Below are 16,880 nucleotides of genomic sequence, written 5' to 3' on the forward strand. Positions count from 1 at the left end.
CGGGATCTGAGATGGAGACTTAATTCCTTTGATACCAGGTCTCTTCAGAGAATCCTTGTCTATTGCTGGTCGGACTTTGTATCCAACGAGCAGTTGCTGAGAGAGACTCAAATGAGATTTGTTATCTGCATAGTCTGTGTGCATCCGCTGTGGCTGTATGGACATGTGGCTTGTTTTCCTGATGCTGATCCTGCTCACTCAATTCTCTCAGCGAGGGAGCCTCATGAGTGGAGGAGGCCAATTGGCCAACCACGTGCCTTGTGGTTGCAGCAGATTGATCGGCATCTCAAGAAGATGGGGATGGGCCAGGCATCTGCCTGGGGGATGGCCAGACAGAGGCCCCTGGAGTACCGGCGGAAAGTGGACACAGCGATGTGCTGCTCTGGCGCATGCTCCCATACCTGAGCTGACCTGACCTGACTTGTACCCCTTGGTCTCAGTATGATGCATCATCTACTCACTCTCAATGATGACTCAGCCATTTTTATAATATACAATGTGTATCGTTAAAAAGCCAAGACACAACAACACTGTAGCCTTTATTGATAATCCAAACAGTGTATTTTTCATTTTATACTTGTGTTCCAAACCAGAGAAGAAAAAAAAATCTCCACAAACGACAAAAAAATTGCCGATTTGGCTGATTAAGTGAGCAAACAGCCAGTTTTGTGACCGGTGACCAGTTTTGGTGACTGTTTTTTGTGACCACTGTTTTTTTATTTTTTATTTTTGTGACCAGTTTTGGCTTTGAATACTCTCGTAAACAGCCAAAACTTAGTGCAAAGACTGCTGCTGCTTATTAGAGACCAACAATTTAATTATAGATGACATCTTTGAGAGAACCACATGCATGTCATGCTACACTTTCAGCTTGTTCCTCACTTTGGATTTAATTATTACATGTACAGAAAATCCCAACTCACAAAGATAGGTTGTGACAAATGGGTCTAGAACTTGGTGAGCTGACTTGGTCAGAATGGGATATGCCTCCAGTTTTGCCCCAGAATTGATTCAGTTCCATTGATTCAAAATCGACATGAAGTTTCTGATTATTGTGCAAATAAAGAAGCTTGTCCTTTTGCCTGGTTGACATCACTAATTTGTTCAAGAGAGATGATGAAATGGACTCCTCGGCTAAACGTCAGCTACCAGGCCAGTCGTGAAATATCTCTCAAAGTTGACTTTCAGAGTTTGCCGGTGCGTAATAACACTCGCGCGAGCTCTTAGTTCCGCTGGATGTACCGGATCAGAAGTGATTTCATCAAAGAGAGGAAAATTAGCAAATTTACTTGACTGAATTCACTCTTTATCCAGTGTTGCCCTTTTGGCGTATATTTCATTTTGTTAAGTTACAGCCTGAATTTAAACTGGATTAAGTTTTAATATATTTTTTATAAAGATCTATAATGACAAAGTGGAAATTTTGTTTTCGAATTTTTTACAAATTAATTGAAAATGAAAAGCTGAAATGTCTTGAGTCAATAAGTATTCAACCTATTTGCTATGATACTCCAAATTGAGCTCAGGTGTATCCAATCTCCTTTGATCATCATTGAGATGTCTCTACCACTTTATTGGAGTCCACCTGTGTCCAATTGAATTGGTTGGACATGATTTAGAAAGAAACATACCTTTCTATTTAAGGTCCCACAGTTGACAGTGCATGCCAAAGCAGAAACTCCACCATGAAGTCAAAGCAACTGTCTGTAGAACTCAGAGATAGAATTGTGAGGATGCATAGTCTGCAGAAGTATTGCAATTTATAGAGTGTTGAAAGTTCTCAAGAGACCAGTGAGCTCCATCATTCAGAAATGGAAAGAATATGGAAATGCCCAGACTCTTCCTAGAGATGGCCATCCAATCAAACTGAACAACTGGGCAAGGACCTTGGTCAGGGAGGTGACCAAGAACCCAATGACCACTCTGAGAGAACTAGAGAGTTCCTTGGCTGAGATGGGAGAACCTGCTGGAATCCCCACAGTCTCTGCAGCACTTCACAAATCTTGGCTTTTTGGGAGAGTGGCCCAGACACGAGCCACTTCTGAGAAAAAGGTACATGACAGCATGCCTAAAATTTGCAAAAAGGTGCGTGAAAGACTCTGAGAGCATGAGGCAAAAGATTCTGTGGTCTGATGAGACAACAATTGAACTCTTTTGCCCGAATTTAAAGTGCCATGTCTGGCAGAAACAGAGTACAGCTAATCACCCATCTCCACCATCTGTACAATAAAGCATGGTGTTGGTAGCATCATGCTATGGGGATGCTTTTCAGAGACAGGGACTGGGAGACTTGTAAGGATAGAAGGAACAATGATTGGAGCCAAATAGTGGCAAATCCTTGAGGAGAACCTGCTTCAGAGTGCAAAAGACCTTGGACTGCAGTGAAGATTTACATTATAAAAGGACAAAGACCCCAATTGTGCAGCCAAAGCAACACTAGAATGGCTTCAGAACAAGAATGTGAAAATTCTTGAGTGGCCCAGCCAAATCCCAGACTTGAATCCCATTGAGAATTTGTCGAAAGACTTGAAGATTGCTGTTCACCGACGCTCCCCATCCAACTTTACAGATCTTGAGCAAATCTGGAAGGAAGAATGGGAGAAAATCCCCAAATCCAGATGTGCAAAGCTGAAACAGACATACCCAAGAAGATTCGAAGCTGTAATCACTGCCAATGGTGCTTCGACAAAGTATTGACTCAGTGGTGAGGGGTAAAAAATAGAGATAAGAGGTAGATGGAGAAAATGGGGGTACAGGTGAACTGATTATAAGGAATGGTACTGTCCGAAGTATGACAATGATACAATTGACTTCACAAACATGGAAGAATTAAAAATATACTCACCACATTTTGAAGTTATAAATAGAGAACAAGGGATGGTTTGTTTAGTTTGTCGAGGAGGTGATGGACCTTACTTAGGTAATTCAACATGTAAATATTATGCTGAACATCTTAAAGAAAGAGTGACAATGAAAGGACTGACTCTCGGGGGAAGGATAGATATTGATATAAGAGCAAATAATGTTACTGAACCCCAGCCAGCCTTAAATAATACCTACTTCATATGTGGGCATAGGGCATATCCATGGCTGCCATTTGGATGGACAGGATCGGCATTGGAGTTTCGGCAGGGGCTGCTTGCAGCCTATGTTGATCTCTGTAAAGCGTTCGATTCAGTGAATCGGGATGTCCTCTGGAGGATTCTTGGTCTTCGTGGGGTGCCACCGAAACTGATCGATCTGATGTCTGAACTCTACTCTGGTACTGAGAGTGCTGTGAAGTGTGGTGATACCGCCTCTGACTTATTTCCAGTTGTTACTGGAGTTCGTCAGGGATGTGTACTTGCCCCCACACTTTTCAGCACTTGTATGGACTGGATTTTTGGGAGGATGTCGGAGAGATCAAGTTGCGGTGCATCGTTTGGCAATGTCAAGATCTCGGACCTTGATTTTGCAGATGATGCAGTCATCTTTGCGGAGACTTTAGACATCCTCTTGGGGGCCCTCGAGGTGCTGAATGAGGAGTCGGAGCCGTTGGGATTACGGATTTCTTGGGTCAAAACAAAGATCCAGGCTTTCGGTGACATCTTGGATGCTGCTGTCCTGTCTGTGTCTGTTTGTGGTGAGGATGTTGAGGTCGTGGATAGATTCACTTACCTTGGCAGTGATATTCATGTCTCCGCAGGTTGTGAGCCGGAGGTCAATAGACGTCTGGGTCGGGCCTGGGGAGTCATGGATTCACTGGATCATGGGGTGTGGCGCTGCCGGTACCTGTGCGGGAGGACGAAAGTCCGAGTCTTCAGGTCCTTGGTACTTCCAGTCTTGCTCTATGGGTGCGAGACTTGGACTTTGACCAAGGATCTGAGACGGAGACTTAATTCCTTTGGTACCAGGTCTCTTCGGAGAATCCTTGGCTATCGCTGGTCGGATTTTGTGTCCAACGAGCGGTTGCTGAGAGAGACTCGGATGAGATTTGTTACCTGCATAGTCCGTGAGCGTCAGCTGCGGCTGTATGGACATGTGGCTCGTTTTCCTGACGCTGATCCTGCTCACCAGATTCTCTCAGCGAGGGAGTCTCATGAGTGGAGGAGGCCAGTGGGCCGACCACGTGCCTCATGGTTGCAGCAGGTTGACCATCATCTCAAGGAGATGGGGATGGGCCTGGCATCTGCCTGGGGGATGGCCAGACGGAGGCCCCTGGAGTACCGGCGGAAAGTGGACGCAGCGACGCGCTGTTCTGGCACATGCTCCCATACCTGACCTGACCCTGATACCCCAGATCCGTATTTCTGACCAATCACCTTTTATGCCACAAAATAGACAGAAAAGGTCCATTTTGGAAACTCAAACATTTTTCATGATTCCTTTTCCTATGCATGGTGTTGCTAAGAATGCTAGGGAGATTATTAATATGGCAGCTAATTAGAGAAAATTGCTAATAATACTGCTGAGGGTTTTAGTAAATTGAACGCCGAAATGACTGCCTGCCGAACAGGAGCCATGCAAAATTGTGTCACCCTTGATGTTTTGTTGGCAGCCAGAGGGGGCACTTGTGCCATTGTGGGATCTAGATGTTGCACATTTCTTCTTCTTCTTCTTCTTCTTCTTCTTCTTCTTCTTCTTCTTCTTCTTCTTCCTCTTCTTCCTCTTCTTCCTCTTCTTCCTCTTCTTCCTCTTCTTCCTCCCGTTAGGGGTCGCCACAGCGGATCATCCGTTATGATCCGCATACTGATTTGGCATAGGTTTTACGCCGGAGTCCCTTCCTGATGCAACCCTGGTCGCCTCTTACGACACAGGGATAAGGATTGGGTTTTGCCATGATTCCAGGCTGCCCTACACCCTCTCATAGCGCAGCCCAGCGCAGAGCTCCCGTCCTCAAGCGATCCTCCAACCCAAGCCTCCGAGTTGCCGGATTACAGGCGCACACCACTACGCCTGGTTGGATGGATGTTGCACATATATCCCTGATAATTCCGAGCAAATAGATTATTTAGCTGCCAAAATTAAAACAGAAAGTAAGAAATACCATGATTTTAATAAAGGATGGGAATTTGGTTCTTGGTTTTTGGGAATTTTAGGGAACTGGTGGGCAACATTATTACACTGGATTTTTATTGGAATAATACTGCTTGTAATTAATATTGTACTCTTTAAATGTACCATAACTGTCTTTTCTTCATTGTTTCGTTGTTGTTTTGAGAGAAAAGCCATTGCCACTACAATGTTTGTTCAGGCACCATTTCCTTTTGAGAATCCCAATACAGATAGGAGAGGAGATGGGGACCATACTCTGTGCAGAACGTTGGTGCTGCTTAAGCAAAAGTTGTCTATTGGCTATTGGGCACAATCCTGGCCAGGTCACCACTTCGACACATAGTATACCAGCATGTTAGCGCTCATTTTGCTGACCGTAGGTTGACAGGCCGAGTTAACCCCACCTGGTATTAATTCAACAGCTGAGTGGGATTTGAACGCAGGACCCTAGGATCCAAAGCCTGCCACCCTTTCCATTAAGCAAACACCAGGCATAATACAGATAGGGAATTTAATGATTTATGCAACATTGAAGTTTGAAAAGACGAAGGCAATTTAGAATGAGCATGTTATATGACTATGGGCAGATGTTATCCCTGATAACAGATGTTAGCAATCATCAGTCTTGCTCTCCTTTATCAGTGGTTTGCCATTTGAAAGAAAAAAAAAAAAAAAAAAAACTTTCTGGCCTTTCATACCGTACCCACTTGGCTGGAATTCCTAAATGTAATTTTTGTATGTATTCAGCAAATGAATTTCTTGCGATTATGACAGGAGTATGCAGAGTGGACAATGCTGATGAGGTGCTCGGAAGTGGTTTGTGTTCGAGAATTTCTACTTTCTACACTTTTCAGCACACTGGCCACTCCGTGTCTATATGCCTCCGGCTATACTACATGTGGTGTGAGGGACTCTGTCAATAGTGCTCTGCACAATATGCTACTCTTCTCCACATATTCTCCCCGCCTACTCTCATACACCTATGCTCTATCCGACACCAAGTTCAACAAAACGTGGTTACCTGTTCACCATGAGGGAGCATGAGAAGGTGCTGGGAGAAAGGAGACTCAAGGAAGACTACTCTGCAAAGTGGCGCTGGACTTCTGAAGGAGACTGCTTGTGGCTGCTGCTTCACCTTATTTGGAGGAGAAATGCCATGAGTTTCCGAAACGCCCAAGTTATTGTCTATTTTAAAAAAAAAGATCCTGATCGAGAAATGCAACATTGCGGTGAGAAAACACCACCCTCTTTGGAGGTACTACATGCACCCAGGTATCAAAGCAATATACAGAAGAAGATCGAGACTGATACCCAGGACAATTTGAGTGCACAACACCTGTCTGGCCTGTCTGGACCAGTGCCTCTGTCCTTGCATCACCGTTCACCTCCAAAGGAAAATGGATCAGGAAGCAATGAAAACTTTATTGGCAGATATTGACTGGGAGAGTTGAGAAAGATGATTTGCACACAGATTGCTGATGTTTCTGGAATGAGATGTTCATTGAAGAATTGCCTATGTAGTCTGTTAAAATTCATAGATTATGAATGCTGTCTGGATGACAAAAATGGAGGATGGTTGATGCAATTTCTCTGAAATTAGCATTATGGGTTTGAGGGTAATAAAAACAACAATAAAATGTTAATATGACCCAAGACCGGCAAAGCCGAAGTGGAGCGGTGAAGCCTGCGAATTATCACAGACTAGAAAAGAGTTTCGGCCAGTCAAAAACTCTCCACAAACTTGAGGAATTCAAGTTTTGAACTTCGAGGAATTCAAACTTTAACAAGGCCTTCACCAAGACCATAAAGGTCAACGTCACCAAACTTGGTATTGTTTGATTTCTCTCACAGGGTACTATAAGTCTACTTAAGATCGGAGAAAAAATAGTTCAGATTCGGCACGTCATCGCTACCAAAAATCGTGTGATTGAAAAGTTACCAAATTACCAAAAATCAGATTCGTGATGTCATCGCCACCAAAATATCGAAAATCGGATACCGTCAATCGATGTGGAATTGTTCGAAAAATATCCCTGCCAAGTTTCATCTCGATCCAACTCGAACTCGGAATGACGGAGCTGTAGGATTTTTTTCAAAGTCGATCCCAAGAACAAGAAGACAATTTCAAATATATGTTGAATTGTATGTTAGATATGCAGTGAGCAAAGAAGCTGCTGCATGTCGGTCTGAGGGATGACAGATGGTACGGCAGAGGGGGGAGTCGTCGGCAAAGAGATACAGAGGATTTTTCTAGAGAGTCGGAGAGATCATTGATGAAAACCAGAAAAAGAATAGGACCAAGAACGCTACCTTCAGGAACTCCAGTCTGGACAGGAAGAGGGGATGAAAGAACTCCATTTAGGGCCACACGTTGACTGTGACAGGAGAGGAAGTCTGCGAGCCATGAGTGGAGATGGCCTTGGATACCATGGGAAGAGAGTTTGGTGAGCAGGGCAGGGTGCCAGACCGTGTCAAAAGCACGCAAAATGTCTAGGGTTATGGCTCTGATTTCATGTCCGGCATTGAGGACCTCCATCCATTGTTGGGAGAGCAGAAGAAGCATATCCAGGGTGGAGTGACCTGGTCTGAAACCAAATTGAATAAATGTTTTAAATGTACAGGAGACTTAAATAATTTCTTCTACAGCTGGATGAATACTTATTTGACGCAAAACATTTCAGCTTTTCGTTTTTAATGAATTTGTAAAATTTTCTAAAAACGTTTTCACTTTGTCATTATGGGATATTTTGTGTAGATCAGTGACAAAAAATGTAAATTCAATCCATTTTAAATTCAGTCTATAACACAGCAAAATGTGACAAAAGTCAAGGGGTGTGATAACTTTCTGAAGGCACTGTAGGTGATGTCTGGCTTCCATCTATCTATCTGTTTTTTTGTGTGTGTGTTTGTTTATTATGTGGTTCCCCTGCAACATGTTTGTGTGTATGTGGTATATAGACAGATACTAAACATACATTCATGCCTTGTTTTACCATTCATATAATTTCAAGATAAACAAAATGGCTTCAAACAATGCAACATAAAGTAGGCTAGGCCCAGAGAATTGATAGTTACAATATATGGCTTGTGTGTTTGTTTTCCAGATGAGACGAAGAAAGAATTGAGGGTGTGGGGTAAGTCCTTCAGATTTCACTTCAATGAGGATAAAATGAGAAACAAACACATTCATTAGTTATTATAAGGAAGTGTCTTGCTTTGAAAACAATCATTGGAGAACACTAACAAGTGGAGATATTCAAAACTTTCATTTTGAAGAAATGATTAATGGTGTTTATCTACATTTAAATATATGTATGTATGTATGTATGTATGTATGTATGTATATATATATATATATGTCTGTGTTGTCTTGTGTTGTCACTGAACTACTCCCTCAAACTTTTGTAAAATTATATGAAACTTCAGAGATACACCTACCCATCCCTTGTGTATGTCTGAAGAGTGTTTTGTTGAATTTTTTTGCAAAATATATTTTTTTTAACTTTAATCTTCAACTTCAATTACTTATAAAAACGTAATATCACAAATATTACAAATTCATTTGCAAATCTAGAAGGGCACTCGGTAGAGCGCATACCTCCGCCACGTAATGCCTGATCCATGTGCACATATCGGGCCCGATACATTTTTGAAATATCGTACAATACAGTACAATATCGTTTTAGCCCGATCTCTCAATGGTGAAGAATCACTATGAAAAATAAATAATTCTCGTGTCCAGATCAAGATTTGTATCTTCACCAAAATCAAATCAATTCTTCCTTGTCACACACCCAAGATGTCCACCAAGTTTCATCCAAATCCGTCCACAACTTTTTGAGATATCCTGTACAAAAAGAGAAACAAACAGACAGAAAGGGGTGAAAACATAACCTCCTTGACTTTCGGTGGCGGAGGTAATAAGTGTGAATTGTGATTGGTGTAAATCATGACAACATGGCAACTCATGTCCATGTCCAGGGTTCGGGACTCAGTTAGAACAAGCCTGTCTCCAGAGCAATGTGTGGTGAGGTATTTTTTTAGTAATGTGGTGGTCAGGTGCTTTAAATAACGTGGTGGTGAGGTGTTTTCAATTGTGTGGTCACATGCTGGTGAGGTTTTAATATGTGGAGGTGAGGTGTTTTTAACAACGTGGGGTGAGGTGTTTTTAATAACGTGGCGGTAAAGTGTTTTCAATAATGTGGTGGTGAGGTATTTTTAATAACGTGGGGTGAGGTGTTTTTAACAACGTGGCGGTGAGGTGTTTTCAATAATGTGGCGGTGAGGTGTTTTCAATAATGTGGTGGTGAGGTGTTTTTAATAACGTGGCGGTGAGGTGTTTTCAATAATGTGGTGGTGAGGTGTTTTTAACAACGTGGTGGTGAGGTGTTTTAATAACGTGGTGGTGAGGTGTTTTTAATAATGTGGCAGTGAGGTGTTTTTAATAACGTGGTGGTGAGGTGTTTTCAATAACATGGTGGTGAGCTGTTTTTAATAACGTGGTGGTGAGGTGTTTTTAATAATGTGGTGGTGAGGTGTTTTCAATAACGTGGTGGTGAGGTGTTTTTAATAACGTGGTGGTGAGGTGTTTTTAATAACGTGGTGGTGAGGTGTTTTTAATAACGTGGCGGTGAGGTGTTTTTAATAACGTGGGAGTGAGGTGTTTTTAATAACGTGGTATTGAGGTGTTTTCAATAATGTGGCAGTGAGGTGTTTTCAATAATGTGGCGGTGAGGTGTTTTCAATAATGTGGTGGTGAGGTGTTTTTAACAACGTGGTGGTGAGGTGTTTTAATAACGTGGTGGTGAGGTGTTTTTAATAATGTGGCAGTGAGGTGTTTTTAATAACGTGGTGGTGAGGTGTTTTCAATAACATGGTGGTGAGCTGTTTTTAATAACGTGGTGGTGAGATGTTTTTAATAATGTGGTGGTGAGGTGTTTTTGAAAACGGGGTGGTGAGGTGTTTTCAATAACATTGTGCTGAGGTGTTTTTAATAATGTGGGGTGAGGTGTTTTTAATAACACATTGGTGAGGTGTTTTTAATAACGTGTCGGTGAGGTGTTTTTAATGACCTTGCAGTGAAGTGTTTTTAATAACGTGGTATTGAGGTGTTTTTAATAACGTGGTGGTGAGGTGTTTTTAATAACGTGGTGGTGAGGTGTTTTTAATAACGTGGTGGTGAGGTGTTTTCAATAATGTGGTGGTGATGTGTTTTTAATAACGTGGTGGTGAGGTGTTTTTAATGATGTGGTGGTGAGGAATTTTTAATCATGTGGTGGTGAGGTGTTTTTAATGATGTGGTGGTGAGGTGTTTTCAGTAATGTGGTGGTGAGGTGTTTTTAATAACGTGGTATTGAGGTGTTTTTAACAACATGGCGCTGAGATGTTTTTAATAACGTGGTGGTGAGGTGTTTTTAATAACGTGGAGTTGAGGTGTTTTTAATAACGTGGTGGTGAGGTGTTTTTAATAACGTGGTGGTGGGGTGTTTTTAATAACGTGGTGGTGAGGTGTTTTTAATAACATGGTGGTGAGGTGTTTTTAACAACATGGTGGTGAGGTGTTTTTAACAACATGGCGCTGAGGTGTTTTTAATAACGTGGCGGTGAGGTGTTTTTAATAACGTGGTGGTGAGGTGTTTTTAACAACATGGCGGTGGGGTGTTTTTAATAACGTGGTGGTGAGGTGTTTTTAATGATGTGGTGGTGAGGTGTTTTTAATAACGTGGTGGTGAGGTGTTTTTAATAATGTGGTGAGGTGTTTTTAATAACGTGGTGCTGAGGTGTTTTCAATAACGTGGTGGTGATGTGTTTTTAATAACATGGTGGTGAGCTGTTTTTAATGATGTGGTGGTGAGGTGTTTTCAATAATGTGATGTTGAGGTGTTTTTAATAATGTGATGGTGAGGTGTTTTTAATAACGTGGTGGTGAGGTGTTTTTAATAATGTGATGGTGAGGTGTTTTTAATAACCTGGTGGTGAGGTGTTTTTAATGATGTGGTGTTGAGGTGTTTTTAATAATGTGATGGTGAGGTGTTTTTAATAACGTGGTGGTGAGGTGTTTTTAATGATGTGGTGGTGAGGTGTTTTCAATAATGTGGTGTTGATGCGTTTTTAATAACGTGGTGATGAGGTGTTTTTAATTACCTGCCGGTGAGTGGCTTTTAATCTCGTGCTGTTGAGGTGTTTTTAATGATGTGGTGGTGAGGTGTTTTCAATAATGTGGTGGTGATGTGTTTTTAATAATGTGGTGGTGAGGTGTTTTTAATAACGTGGCGGTGAGGTGCTTTTAATAACCTGGCGGTGAGGTGTTTTTAATATCGTGGAGGTGAGGTGTTTTTAATAACCTGGCGGTGAGGTATTTTTAATATCGTGGCAGTGATGTGTTTTTAATAACGTGGCGGTGAGGTGTTTTTAATAACCTGGCGGTGAGGTGTTTTTAATAACCTGGCGGTGATGTGTTTTTAATAACGTGGTGGTGAGGTGTTTTTAATAATGTGATGGTGAGGTATTTTTAATAATGTGGAGGTGAGGTGTTTTTAATAACGTGGGGGTGAGGTGTTTTTAATAACCTGGCGGTGAGGTATTTTTAATATCGTGGCGGTGATGTGTTTTTAATAACGTTGCGGTGAGGTGTTTTTAATAACCTGGCGGTGAGGTGTTTTTAATGACCTGGCGGTGAGGTGTTTTTAATAATGTGATGGTGAGGTGTTTTTAATAACCTGGCGGTGAGGTGTTTTTAATAATGTGATGGTGAGGTGTTTTTAATAACCTGGCGGTGAGGTGTTTTTAATATCGTGGCGGTGAGGTGTTTTTAATATCGTGATGGTGAGGTATTTTTAATAATGTGATGGTGAGGTATTTTTAGTAACGTGGCGGTGAGGTGTTTTTAATATCGTGGCGGTGAGGTGTTTTTAATATCGTGGCGGTGGGGTATTTTTAATAATGTGATGGTGAGGTATTTTTAGTAACGTGGCGGTGAGGTGTTTTTATTAACGTGGCAGTGAGGTATTTTTAATAATGTGATGGTGAGGTATTTTTAATAACGTGGCGGTGAGGTGTTTTTAATAACGTGGCGGTGAGGTGTTTTTAATATCGTGGCGGTGGGGTGTTTTTAATCATGTGATGGTGTTTTTTCCACTGCAGCAATGTGTGGTGAGGCGAGCGTCGTGAGCCGATCCATGCTAGTTTCATAATATACATCCCACAGAGTATTTTTCAAGTGCCAAACTAAATAAAATGATTTTACATTCCCAAAACTACACTTCACATGAAACTGCACCTCAACCAATGTCAAAAACTTTCTAAAGTGCACTCCATAAAACAAGCAATAATATCTACACTAATAAATGTGTGTCAGTGTGTGTGTCTCCTCCATAACTCCAAAAACCATGAAACCTCGCAGCCTGAAACTTTGCATGTATAGAATGGAAGCTCCAAGGGAGTGTATGAGTAAAAATTGGGTGTTTGGGTAAATTAAAACACCCCCTTTTAAGATAATTAACGGACTTCTTTAATAATTATCCTCAGCCACCTTGCTCTCTATGGGGTCTTACAGCGCATGCATCTTCGGTAACCTTGTTGTTGCTCACTGCGGTCTTAAATTGCCATTTTTTTTTGGCCTGCTCATCAATGCCTTGAGTTGGAACAAGCCACAAAAGCTCATTAATGAAAAAGTGCTCAAATATAATTATTTTATTTTATTTTTAAACTTTTCTCACTCATATCATCGAATGCCTCTTCTTCATAGCTATGAATCGCTCTGTACATTGCTTTTGTAAGTGCTATAGTTTTCAAATTAGGAGCTTGGAGCAATTTCATGCATGATATGACGTCATTTTCCGCAATCTATTCTCATGAACTAATTAATGTATATAATCTAAATGTAATTGAAGTTGGGAGGATTGGATGGACAAAGTAACTCGAAATCTGGAGTGAAATCTGGAGTTTCTAGAGCATTACTTGGTTTGTCCGAAGAACACAAGGGTCGTACAACATGTGCATGAGATTTTTTGAATGTCCCATATTTTCTATCGTCTGGCATTTTCCACAAGCCATGGAATGTCCCTTATTTTCTATAGTTTTTCACATGGCACATACCATATAAAGGGGCCTTTTATATGGCCCCTGGCATTTTCACCAATAATAAATACAGTCCCACAACCCTTGACACAAATCTCGACAACACAATACGCAACACAACACTCAAAAAGCAGTAATCTTGTGACTATTCTTGTTTTGGTGCGAACAACCAGAAATCAACTGTTGAATTGATGTTTCACAGGAAGGGTGTTTCATCAATGATCTCTCTCCCTTGGTTTGACGTGATGCTGGGGACACATCTGCTCATATAATCACGTGCAAATCGGATCCCACGGTATTTTTTTGGACCAAGAGTAGTTCTATTTCCGGCATTCTTGTCAAATTCCAAATTCCTTCTCTAACTTGTACGTTTCACTCCATCACATAACCGTGTCCACCTGAAATACGAGCACAATTGTGGACCGAACTCTCAGTACAATATCCACCCATTCATGAACGGATAAACAGTACATGTTGTAAAGTGTTCTGCATATGACTGCACATGGTCTCCAATATCGTTGGTCAAGGTGGAGTAATTTTGTATGATCAAGTGATTGGTAAAAGATAACCTAATGGTTACACAAGTCAGCATGGCATTGACTCATTGAAACACAGCACATTTTCCAGAAAAAAAATGTTGTGCTCGATTTGGGGGTCCCTTCAAGTCCCGTTGTACGTCTCATTGCGAGTTTGGTATATGTCCCTTTATCTAAATGTGTTTCAACATGTTTCAACATCTGGGTCTCCATTGTTGGGTACACGTGAATGTTGTACAATGTGGATTAGTTTTAAATGTACAAGATAACGTGCTCATTATTTAAATGAAGGTTTTCTCACACATTCTGAGATTGGTTACATTTTCTTCCTGAACAGTGCAAGCTCAAGATGAGTTGAAGAAGGAGTTGTTGAAAAACTTCAGGACAATCAAACAGTACAATGCCTTCCCAGGAAGGTGTACGAGACTTGAAGATCTGTTTGTGGAACCCGTAATTGTGAAGAGCAAACCAGGAATTGAAGATGAATCTCAAGATCACGAGATGATGAAACCAAGCAGAGAGTACAATCTCAACAAGAACAATGAAGATCAAGTAACCATGGATGACTTGTTTAAGCCAAAGGATTCTTACGTGGAGCACGTGACCAAGGTGCTGATGTTCGGTGGTCCTGGGATAGGAAAAACCATGCTTTGCAAAAAGCTAGTTGTTGATTGGGCAGGTGGGGATGAAATGATCAAAAACAAGTTTGATTTTGTGATTCCATTGAAATGTAGAAACTTGAACCACATATCAACTGAAACCACTCTGAAGGAGATTCTCCTAAATGAGTATCCCTCTCTGAAGGAGGTTGTTGATGATTTGATGGAAAATGCTTTCCGTGTACTCCTGGTTATTGATGCTCTGGATGAGCTGAAACATCCTCTCGATTTTGACAATGTTTGTAAATCTCCACAAGAACCAAACAAGGTCGGATCCATCATTGCAGGACTTTTACAGGGCACTCTTCTGAGTCAGGGAACTGTACTGGTGACCACAAGACTCGTGGGTCTACAATGGCTCCACCGTGTAGATTATGATCCCATATCTACTTGTATGGTTGAGATCATGGGGTTCTCTCGTGAGAAAACTGAGGGATATTTTGAGAAGTTTTACAGAGATGAGGATAAAGCAAAGCAGGTTCTCGAGCATCTATCAGAAAATGAGGTTTTATCATCTCTTTGCTTTAATCCAGTTTTCTGCTGGATCACTGCAACCTGTCTCAGCAGGTACTTTGATTCCAATGACAAGAGCACACGTGATCCTGTACCCAAAACAATGACTGAAATTTTCTCTCTTTACCTTCATTTGCACTTGAGGCACCATGGAGCGGAATCCATCACCAGATTCTCAGATTCACTTCTTAGTCTCTGTCGTTTGGCATTTCATGGAGTGAAGGAAAGAAAGATCTTGTTCAGTGATGAAGATTTGAGGAGAGAAGGCATAACAAACGTCCCCCAAGGCTTTCTCTCTGAGGTTTTCGTGAAGACGGAAGTTGAAAGTGTTTGCCATTATGAATTCTTCCACTTGACTGTGCAGGAGTTTTTTGCAGCACTCTACTTCCACTTGCCTGAATGTGAAGAGTCTGTGGATGAAGTGTTCGTGAAGCACAAGAACAGAGATGATGATCGGTTTCAGATTGTTCAGCAGTTCCTCTCCGGCTTGTTTGCCAATAAACCGAGAGATACCCTTGGGAAACATTTCAAATTGTCAACAAAATCAGAAGACAAAGTTCATTCTTTGCTCAAAGAAAACAAACACAAAGACCTGAATTGTTTCCACTGCGTGTACGAGCTCCAGGATATTGAATTTACCAAAACCATGATGGAGGATGTGAAGTTTGAAGAACTCACACAGAACATGAACTCTACGTTGGACTGCACAGTGGTGGTTTACGCTCTCCAAACAGCAAACAAACCTGTGGTGGACTCAGTAATGTTCAAACTCGGTTCCACGGATCTCATCCAAAGGATGAAGATTCTGGCTCCAGCCTTCCATCTCTATGAAAAGCTTGGGTGAGTCATTTTTCTCTCGTTTCAACCACACTGTCCCTTCTCCCAATCTCGATGATGAGATTCACTCTTTAAAACCCATACTTCCTTATGTGGCCGCATTCCCTCAGAGATCGAGTAAAGACGAAGTGTTAAATTGTTATCTGTGTTGTGATTAATTGATGTACAGATTACAGTGTCAGGTTGAAGGTGACTGCAAGTGGAATGTTTCTCGAGTTGGGTAGAGTTTGTGTTGATAGGTTTTAAGCATGGGATGGTAACTGAAATGAAGTGGGATGATGTTACTCTGGAGGAGTACAGGAAGGATCATGGGAATGATTTGTTCAGATGGATGGATCACAATGTTTCTTATGCTTTTCTGAAAAAAATATTTATGCAGTTTCGGCTCCTCGGGGGTAAAGAATGAATCTTTAGTGTCTACTTCTTTTCTTCTTCCCTTTTATAAGGGGATGAGGTCCGATGGCACCAAGATTCTGCTCTGTCTTGACCATGATGATACTCCTCCACCTCTCTCTGTCCTCAGCTACCTCTCTCCACTCTCCAGCCACCCCTACCTTATTGATATCTCTCCTCGCACAATCCTCTCATCTCAACCATGGTGTACCTCTTTTCCAGCTACCTTGCTCCCTCAACCTATCCACTCTCTTTGCCGTTGTCTCTTCCTCCATCTGCATCAAGTGTCCAGTCCATCTCAGCAGGCATTTCACCAATCTCCCCATCAAGCTCATCTGCACACCAATCTCCTCACTCAGTTCATCCATCCTCCTATCCACCCTCTTCACTCCCGCAATCCTCTTAACCGAGTTGTTCTCACAAGCCTGCAGCCTCTGTTATGGTCTCTGTTAGTGCCACCGTTTCAACACCGTAAAGGTCGACCTGTGTTACACACAACATCAGAACTTTCCTTTTCATTCAATTTTCTTGATATCTTTCTGTGTCCCATTACTCCCTCCACGCTCCTACACACATTTGCACCCACCTGAATTCTCCTCCGTCCCTCTGCCTCAGACTTACCATCCCCCGTCACTGTTCCTCCCAGATACTCAATCAATGAAGCAATCAATCATTTCGGTTTTTTTGAAATAACTTCAAACACTGGATAAGGCAGTCCAAAGACTGATATGTCAAGTTTACAATAATAAAACAAACTTACAAATATATATATATATATATATATATAATGACAAGCATATAAAATTACATGAATATGTATATTATGCAT

At 41.6% G+C, this 16,880-nt stretch overlaps 1 protein-coding gene across 5 annotated transcripts in view; it reads left to right on the top strand.

Annotated features, from left to right (window-relative positions):
- LOC147033634 (NACHT, LRR and PYD domains-containing protein 3-like) overlaps positions 1–16,880 on the top strand; it is an 84,679-nt gene that overhangs the window by 41,872 nt on the left and 25,927 nt on the right. For all 5 annotated transcript variants that reach the window (XM_085871697.1, XM_085871696.1, XM_085871693.1 and 2 more), the window contains exons 5-6: positions 8,139–8,168; positions 13,987–15,661. In XM_085871697.1, coding sequence (XP_085727823.1) covers positions 8,139–8,168; positions 13,987–15,661 — 1,705 coding nt within the window. The remainder of the gene's footprint in view (positions 1–8,138; positions 8,169–13,986; positions 15,662–16,880) is intronic.

This window comes from Eptatretus burgeri, chromosome 2 (assembly GCF_056783735.1).
Source record: "Eptatretus burgeri isolate ZD-2024b chromosome 2, Ebu_testis_v1, whole genome shotgun sequence".
Classification (NCBI taxonomy): Eukaryota; Metazoa; Chordata; class Myxini; order Myxiniformes; family Myxinidae; genus Eptatretus; species Eptatretus burgeri.